General features: G+C 39.1%; 1 protein-coding gene across 1 annotated transcript in view; it reads left to right on the top strand.

Moving 5' to 3' along the window:
- Positions 1-287: 287 nt before the first annotated feature.
- Positions 288-9,792, top strand: part of baiap2l1a (BAR/IMD domain containing adaptor protein 2 like 1a) — a 150,041-nt gene continuing 140,536 nt past the window's right edge. The window contains exons 1-2 of the mRNA XM_043711357.1: positions 288-426; positions 5,195-5,270. Of these exons, the coding sequence (XP_043567292.1) occupies positions 376-426; positions 5,195-5,270 (127 nt within the window). The 5' untranslated portion in view covers positions 288-375. The remainder of the gene's footprint in view (positions 427-5,194; positions 5,271-9,792) is intronic.

Here is a 9,792-nt window from a genome sequence, read left to right on the forward strand (position 1 = left end):
GCGCAACGGCGCGAGAAATGCACCGGTGCCGCGAGGTAGTGGGCGCGTCAAGGAGGAGGGACACGCCTGCGCAGTGAGCGAATCGAGGGCGAGGTGCCCAATGGTGAACGGCGCCTGCGCTGTGAGATGCATAGGTGGGGCTTGATCCGTTACGTCACTGGGACAGAACAGGGTAGAAGTTTGACAGGAGCTCGAGCGGGAGAGGGGACGGTGGCTGGAGCCGGCAATCTATTTACCTCAAGAGGAAAAAGACCAAACCACAGAGGAAAGGAAATAAAGTCAGAAACGAACCCCCTCACAAATAGAAAACTATCGGGATTTTTTTTCTGCAAAATTTTCAAAACATTCTGAGGGGTATTGTTGTCAGGGGGAACCATGTCTCGCAAAGCCGAGGATATCAACAGACTCACGGAAAACACCTATAAGGTGAGGAGAGTGGAAAATACTTTACTTTTTAACGTAATAATAGTGTTACATCTACTTTTCAAAGGAACTTTGGCGGACGCCGCTGCCATGTCTTACCAGTATCAGGAGCAGGAGTTTGTGTTTCCAGGTGTGTGAGGCGAGGGGCATGGGGGAGGGAGAGGGTCTGCAACTGGAACTTCTCCACCACTTAATAACTAAAGGCAACTTCGGTAATCGACACAGTAAGGTATTTAAAACAATAACGATTTAAGGTGGCGCACACACTGAAAAGTGCTACTGTGCTCTCTGTAAAGCATAAATCTTACTTAGTTAATCATCAAGGATTGCTCAATGGCTTTCTCTTTGCTGTTGGAGAAACTGGTAAAAGGTCACCACCCCATGGCTGAGTATCTTCCGTCCCGCAAGGAGTGCACTACACCTACCTGTTCAGTCAGCTTTTAAGCTGGGTGTGCCCTGCAGACGAAGAGAATCAGTAAAAAGGTTTGGGAGGGGGAGTGGTGATGTGGAAGGTGGTGATGAGGTTATTACCTTGCATTTAATAACTTATTGAGGGCAGTCTTTTACAGGGTATAATAAAGCATAATTGAGATTTTGGGCATGTTTAGATTCATATTTTTCTGTAAGAAATTGTTTGTTTTTGTCTCAAGGAAATGTATTTTGACTGTCTAAATCACAATGAAATTATATTGTTCACTAGTTTTACAGTTTAAAGTCAGTCATCCAAAGGCTTTCTACAGTATGCAGAACCTATATGAAATAAATAAAGACTTGAAATAAATAAAGACTTGTAAATTAATCTGTAACAAGTCAATAAAGACCATATCTAGACAAAGTAAAGATCACAAACTAATCAGAAATGCTTCTTTGTGAATTTACTTCCTATATTGTCTATTTAGAATGAGAAATACAATCCCCTTGCTTAATAAGTCACCTGTTTAGGTAGATCACTCAAATAGAGTTAAGGAGAATCCAAAGGGTTTTTACAAATACATTAAGGATAGAAGGGTAACTAGAGAAAGAAGAGGGCCCCTCATAGATCAGCAAGGTGGCCTTTGTGTGGAGCTGCAGGAGATGGGGGCGATACTAAATGGGTATTTTGCATCAGTGTTTACTGTGGAAAAGGACATGGAAGGTATAGAATGTGAGGAAATAGATGGTGATATCTTGAAAAATGTCCATATTATAGAGGAGGAAGTGCTGTATGTCTTGAAATGCGTAAAAGTGGATAAATCTTCAGGACTTGACCAGGTGTACCCTAGAACTCTGTGGGAAGTGAGGGAAATGATTGCTGGGCCTCTTGCTGAGATATTTGTATCATCGATAGTCTGGAGACTGGAGGTTAGCTAACATGATGCCACTATTTAAGAAAGGTGGTAAGGACAAGCCAGGGAACTGTGGACCAGTGAGCCTGAGATTGGTGCTGGGCACGTTGCTGGAGGGAATCCTGAGGGACAGGATGTACAGGTCCTTGGAAAGGCAAGGACTGATTAGGGATAGTCAACATGGCTTTCTGTGAGGGAAATCATGTCTCACAAACTTGATTGAGTTTTTTTTGAAAAAGTAACAAAGAGGATTGATGAGGACTGAGCGGTAGATGTGATCTATATGGACTTCAGTAAGGTATTCAACAAGGTTTCCCACGGGTTACTGGTTAGCAAGGTTAGATCTCATGGAATACAGGGAGAATTAGCCATTTGGATACAGAGCTGGCTCAAAGGTAGACAGGGGGTGGTGGTGGTGGTGGGGGGGTGGTTTTTCAGATTGGAGACCTTGACCAGTGGAGTCCCACAAGGATCGGTGCTGGGTCCAATACTTTGTCATTTATATGAATGATTTGGATGTGAGCTGAAGAGTATGGTTAGTAAGTTTGCAGATGACACCAAAATTGGAGGTGTAGTGGACAGCGAAGAAGATTACCTCCAATTACAATGGGATCTTGATCAGATGGGCCAATGAGCTGAGGAGTGGCAGATGGAGTTTAATTTAGACAAATGCGAGATGGTGCATTTTGAGACAACAAATCTTAGCAGGACTTGTACACTTAATGGTAAGATCGTAGGGAGTGTTGCTGAATAAAGAGACATTGGTGTGCATGTTCATACTCCTTGAAAGTAGAGTCACAGGTAGATAGGATAGTGAAGAAGACGTTTGGTGTGCTTTCCTTTATTAGACAGAGTATTGAGTACAGGAATTGGGAGGTCATGTTGCGGCTGTACAGGACATTGGTTCGGCCACTTTTGGAATATTGCGTGCAATTCTGGTCTCCTTCCTATCGGAAAGATGTTGTGAAACTTGAAAGGGTTCAGAAAAGATTTACAAGGATGTTGCCAAGGTTGGAAGATTTGAGCTATAGGGAGAGGTTGAATAGGCTAGGGCTGCTTTCCCTGGAGCGTTGGAGGCTGAGGGATGACCTTTATAGAGGTTTATAAAATCATGAAGGGCATGGATAGGATAAATAGACAAAATCTTTTCTCTGTGGTGGGGAGTCCAGAACTAGAGGGCGTAGGTTTCGGGTGAGAGGAGAAAGATATAAAAGAGACCTAAGGGACAACATTTTCACACAAAGGATGGTGTGTATGGAATGAGCTGCCAGTGGAAGTGGTGTAGGCTGGTACAATTGCAACATTTAAGAGACATTTAGATGGGTATATGAATAGGAAGAGTTTGGAGGGATATGGGCTGGGTGCTGGCAGGCGGGACTAGATTGGGATGGGATATCTGGTTGGCATGGACGAGTTGGACCGAAGGGTCTGTTTCTGTGCTGTACCTCTGTATGACTCTGACTCTATGATCCTTTTTTTTTTCTCATTCTGTTATGGAAGATGGAAAGTAAACAATGGCGCCATGTGATTTTGATATTTTATGTATGTCTTTTTTTCCAATGTTTCATGTCTTTGTATTCTGCCCTGATCTGTAAAGGGGTCACACATGTGGCATAGATGATCTCTCCAAGGACGTGGCAATCTGCCTATTGCCATTATTATGTATTGTAGGGGTGAAGTTTTGCAATCAGCTGGTTTGATGTCAGCAGCCTGCTTTGTAAATAGTGGAATGTAATGTATTGACACAACATACTGAAGCTGTCTGTAATATCAAAGGGGCATTGTGGAAACCTATTTTATTGAAAATTGTTATCTAACATAGAGAAATGATACCAGTTGGTGCATGTCAAATTGATGAGGAGTAGACCTGAACTACTTCTGTAACTTCCCAGTTAGAAGTAGTTTAACCCAGAATGCAATTATCTGATATAATTAAAGTAGATATTATAGGAAGCTATTTACAGGAGCTGCTGAATTGTGATGTAATTTATTAATTGTTTATATATTATGTGTTAATAAGTATTTGGGAATTGTGATTTAATTGGGAAGAAGAATGACAACTCATGAGAGATAGCTAACGCCTGATATTAGTGAAGCACAGGACATGGTACCCTTGTAAGGTTCTTGTGGTGTAATGGTAATGTCCCTACTTCTGAGCCAGCACACCTGGATTCAAGTCCCACCTGTTCCTGAGTTGTGTAAAAATATATCTCTGAACAAGTTTGTTAGAAAACATCAAGTATACTTGTTGTAAGTTTTTTTTAAAAGGCTTGGTTTGATTTGGGTCTACTATTTTTTTGTGACAGATTGCTTTGAGTAAAACAATAAAACAATGTGACTTCATGTTTCTTAGATAATAGCAATGATAGAAGAATCAGATTGGTTCAGAGGAATGATTTTTGTCCCATTTCTCAACAAACCTAATTTCAAGAAATAGCACAGAAAGTTCTTCAAGTAGATTGCCCAAGAAAATTGATAAGCAAAACAAATATGGAGAATCATAGTGATTGGTGTTATCAGTTGATTTTTTGTTTTGACTAAATGGCATTGCTGACAGTCTGTAAGAGTGGCTAATATCTTTGCTAGAAAGTGCTTAAAAGTTCTGAGATGAAGGTTCTTTGGATATCCAAAAGTTGGAGACAGAATCATTGGAAAAAAAATACAATTTTGTTTGTCTTGCATTTCTTACAACCAGGATCCTATAAAATAACTTTGAAGTCCTGATAGAATTAATTGAGAAGCTAATAAGTATATAAAGTGGTATACTTTCATTGTAAGCACCATAGGCTTGTAGGTTTCCTCACTTTATCTAGTTTTGTTTTTGGATGGTGAAGGATTAAAATTAAAACTGAAAGAATTGCAGATGTTAGAAATTGGAAACCAAAACGAAAATTGCTGGAAAATCTCATCAGGTTTTGCAGCATCTATGGAGAGAAATCAGAGTTAAAGTTTTAGGTCCAGGGACCCCTTTCCAGAAATGTTAACTCTGATTTGTCTGCATAGATGCTGCCAGACCAGCTGACCTTTTTCTGCAATTTCTGTTTTTAAGGATTAAAATTGTTGACATGATGTGCTAAGTGGTTGGAGATTGCTGTAATGAAGGTACCTTCATTAATGCAGTAAGTATTTAGTCACCAAACAATTGTTATGTAGCATTTTTGGTAATCCAAAACAGTGAGCTAGTTCTGTCTATCAGCTCAAATAAAACTGCAAATCATCATCTGTGCTTACAGCTGAAATACAGGTGTGCAGTCTTATTCACATTTTCATATGTTTATGGGTCATTTCACCTTCTGGTTTCTATTTATATCTCTTCCTCTGATTCAAATTCATCATAATCAAAGTCATGCAAATAATCTTGTGTAACATTTCAAATAATTTTATCTTATAATGGTGAAAGCAATGCCATTAATTTCTTCCTTGATTTCTTTTTGGTTTTTCTTCAGACTGTAATGGAACAATTTAATCCAGGATTACGGAATCTTGTAAATTTGGGCAAAAATTATGAGAAAGCTGTTAGTGGTAAGTATTCAATTTAAACACTTGCTGTACATTTAGTGATTCATTTTAAGATGTGCTGTTTACTGTATTTTATGCTTAATGTTCCTGGCCCCTCAAGGAAGAATCTCCAGTTACAAGGACTGATTATAGTCTTCAAGCAGTCCTATTCCTACAGGCTGGAGAGGAATGCTACTTTGCAAGCACAGTGCACTTGAAATCTTCAGTCATTCAATCCAAACAGTTTTGTAAAGTGCAGCACATAAACAAAGGTGCTTTACTTGTGAACCAGGATCTCTACTTACAGCTATTGATGTGTCAAAGTAAATATATTGCCAGTAATATTTGTGGTGATCCTAATCTTTGATTCCATCTTTATGAAAGATGTATTAGATCTTCAAGCTGACTTTTACAAAATCAAGTATTTTGGCTTTGGCAGGTAAGTACAATTGAGTAGGTAAAATAATATGTATGGGACTGAATTGACTGTAAAGTTGAAATGGTAGCCACATTTGTGGATTGGCTCTGAAACAAAAATATTCATTGGTAGCAAGGAAGTTGGGAAAGTTCATGAAAGAAATTAGTTAAGCTACGTGACTGGCTTTATGATCTGAGAACAACATTGTTACTTTTATAATTAACTTGGAATCCTTTCAAATTAAATTACTTTATCGAACAGTAATGGTGAGGGAGGTCAAAAGTAATTGCAAGAGCTGTTGATAAACCCTATTTTTTAAATAAATAAAGCTCATTTTGACAGTTCAGAGCTGGGTGGGGATAGCAAAAGGAGATAGGCAACGGGATCCCAGATGAAACAGAATAAGAAATAAAATAGTCAACATTATAATATAGATACAGATAGTCAAAAAGGGAGGTTTAGACCCAACACCAGGATTGGCCAAATATGAGGAACCATGAAAGGTAATTTCATAATACAATGTACAAAAGGGAATGCTATAAGTATTGCTAATTAAGACACAAGAACTGATGGAGGCTGTTTGTAGCAGTATGTACATCTGCTACACATCATGATGTGTAAATATCAGAAACGTGGCTAAATCCATTGGATCAAAATGATCATGTTTAAATGTATAGAGAGAGTGCACCTTTATTAGTTAATTTAATTTGGCAGAATCTGAAAGACCAAGTGCAGCATTCCAGGTAGACATCAATGCCAAAAAAAATAATGGGGAAATGTTGCATAAGGAGGAGCAAAATTTCCTATGAACAGATAACAATATATGAGAACAGAAGATATTTTGATGGAAGACTTCAGTAAATCAAATGTAAACTGGGAAAAGCTGTAGTTGTTTTGAGTTGGATAGCATTATTTTTGTAAAACTTGAGAAGCCACAAGAGAGAGTACTAATTTTTGACGTAGTATTCAAGTGATCTCGAACAAACTACACAAACTTGAACTTATTGCACCACTTGGGTCTAGTGACCACAGATGAACAAGGTTTAACATTAGTTTAGTCTGGAATATAGAGGATCAGGACCTAGGTCTATAATTAAGAGCTAAATGTGATTAAATAAGAAAACAAAAGCAAATAAATTAGGAGAGCTTGTTAAGTAATACTTAAGGAGAAAAATTGGATCACTTTGAAAGGTTTGCTTGCTGAGCTGGAAGGTTCATTTCCAGACGTTTCATCATCCTACTAGGTAACATCTTCAGTGGGCCTCAGGCGAAGCACTGCTGATAATTCCTGCTTTCTATTTATATGTTTGGGTTTCTTTGGATTGTGATGTCATTTCCTGTGGTGGTCACTTCCTGTTCCTTAACTCAGGGGGTGGTAGATGGGGTCTAACTCGAATTGTTTGTTGACAGAGTTCTGGTTAGAATGCCATGCTTCTAGGAATTCTTGTGCGTGTCTTTGCTTGGCTCATCATAGGATGGATGTGTTGTCCCAGTCGAAGTGGTGTCCTTCCTCATCTGTGTGTTAGGATACTAGTGAGAGACGGTCATGCCTTTTTGTGGCTAGTTGGTGTTCATGTATCCTGGTGGTAGCTTTCTGCCTGTTTGTCCAATGTAGTGTTTGTTATAGTCCTTGCACAGTATTTTGTAAATGACATTGGACAAACAGGCAGAAAACTAGCCACGAGGATACGTGAACACCAACTGTGTGGGGGGGGGGGACGGAATATCCTTTAAAGTATAAAAGATTGAACAGCATGAAGAGCGTGGACAGAAAACCACTGCTTCCCTTACTTGAAGGGTTAAGAAAATCAGGAGCCACACTTTTTTTTTAAAGTCTCAAGCAGGAGGTTCAGAGGGGATTTAATGAGAAAACTAACCACCTAGAGGGTGGTGGAATGAACTGCCTGGGAGGCTAGTTAAGGCAAGTAACCTCAAGTCTTTAAAAAAAATACTTGGCTGAATACTTGATGTGTCATGACATTCAAATGGGGAAATGGAACTAGTGTAAGTAGTTTGGCAATGCGGTCTCAATGGGTTGATGTGCTGAAGGATAGTCTGTAGAAATAAACCCTCTCAACCTTGTAATTAAGGCTATTAGCAGTTTAGACTCTTCATAAGATAGTTGCCCAAAAAATACACTTTTTTTTTGCATCTGAAGACTGAATTCATTCATTTTTCCTAAACTCTTATCCTCTCAAAGTCCAGGAATAATTTCACTTTGTTCAGCTGTACAAGATTTGTGCAGATTCCAGTGGATCTGTTGGGTTTGTGGACTGTTCCTGAGCAACAGCTTGTTAGTGCTGTCATAGGAAGAATAACCCTTTGGCATCTTTCTGCAACAAATAACTTGGAATGTTCCTTTCTGCTTGTGAATTTGACATTCAGCTTTCTTGCAGGGATAACTTTTGCACCTGTGTTTTATCCTGCCATATTGTTTACAGCTAGGGAAGTTGATTAGATGATTTTACAGTCTCCCAGCGTCTGTATGACCAACTACCCTGCTTTTAAATTTAACATACGTCACCCAGTCAGTTGCTTTTGGAACGTAGTTCTGTCTGTCACCCATAAAACAGTAAACAATTTTGCTTTCCAAATTTACCATGCTAAAGGTGGGATAGATTTTGAATAATCTCCACAAGGGCAGGTGGTTGAGTTTAACTTCAAACAATAAAATCTGGAATTAAAAAAGCTAGTCTCAGAAGTGGTGACCAAAGACAGCTGTTTTAAAAAAGAAAATCTGGTTGGTTCACTGACGTCTCTTGGGGAAAGGTATCTGTCAACTTTGCCCAGTCTGACTCCAAACCCATACCAATGTGGTTGACTGAACTGCTGCCTGTAATGCCTAGCAAGTTATTTGGTAGATGACAAATGTAGGCCTTGCCAGTGGTGCTTGTATCCCATTACAAGAGTAAAGAGAACAATGGGCGTGTGCCAAATCTATACCTCTACTGTTGGAGAGTGTGTATGTGCATTTGCTTACATGATTTCCAGTTATGGCAATATCTCAAAAATTATAGACTGGCTCTAAATTGTTTGTACTGCCCTGGGGTTGGGAGCTTTTATATAAAATATTGTTTGTCTTTTCCCTTACCAAGCATTTTACTCACTGTCAATTTTCTTCAGCAAATCAATGGTCAACGTGGAACAAAGGGTCCACATTTCCATGTTGTATGACCCAAGACTCTATATTTAGTATTGCCACAGCTTGTTGGCAAATTTGGAACAACAATGTTAGGTGGTCATAATTCTACTTATCACTGTGCAGGAATAGGATAATTGCAATTGTATGTCATATAATACAACTGCTTTAAAGATGTTCATTAGAATTCTAAATGTACAGTGTGTACATCATCTAATTAACATAACACTACTGTTGATCTTCCTAAATTGCTTTCAAATGATGAATCCTTTGATCTTGTGAAAGGTCTCCCACGGTACACCTTTCAACGGTGCAGTGAAAGTCTAAATTTAAATTTTTCGTATTTCCCCCTGGCTTTCTTGCCAGTGTAGCTAAAATTAAAGTATGCTGAGAATAACTTTGCTTACCAAATCTAGAAATTGAGGTCCAGAAAACCTGCTTAAAAACCTAATTAAATTTATAACCTAAGCATGGTGTTATTTTTTGTTTTGGCACCATGCCTACATCAAAAAATGATATGAGAAGGCAAAGTACCTTAAGTATGCATGATTTGGAGATGTCGGTGTTGGACTGGGGTGTAAAAAGTTAAAAATCACACAACCCCAGGTTATAGTCCAACAGGTTTAATTGGAAGCACACTAGCTTTCGGAGCGACGCTCCTTCATCAGGTGATTGTGGAGGGCTTGATCGTAACACAGAATTTATAGCAAAAATTTGCAGTGTGGATGTAACTGAAATTATACATTGAAAAATTGATTGTCTGTTAAGCCTTTCATCTGTTAGAATACAGTGATAGTTTCACTCCTTTCATGTGTAAATCACAAAACCCTTTTACGTTGCAGGCAAGGATGCCCGGAGGCATGGTACATTGGGGAAATCAAGCAAAGGCTACGACAACGGATGAATGGGCACCGCACAACAACCAACAGACAGGAGGGTTCCCTCCCAGTTGGGGAACACTTCAGTGGTCCAGGACATTCAGCCTCGGA

Source organism: Chiloscyllium plagiosum, chromosome 21 (assembly GCF_004010195.1).
Source record: "Chiloscyllium plagiosum isolate BGI_BamShark_2017 chromosome 21, ASM401019v2, whole genome shotgun sequence".
NCBI lineage: Eukaryota > Metazoa > Chordata > Chondrichthyes > Orectolobiformes > Hemiscylliidae > Chiloscyllium > Chiloscyllium plagiosum.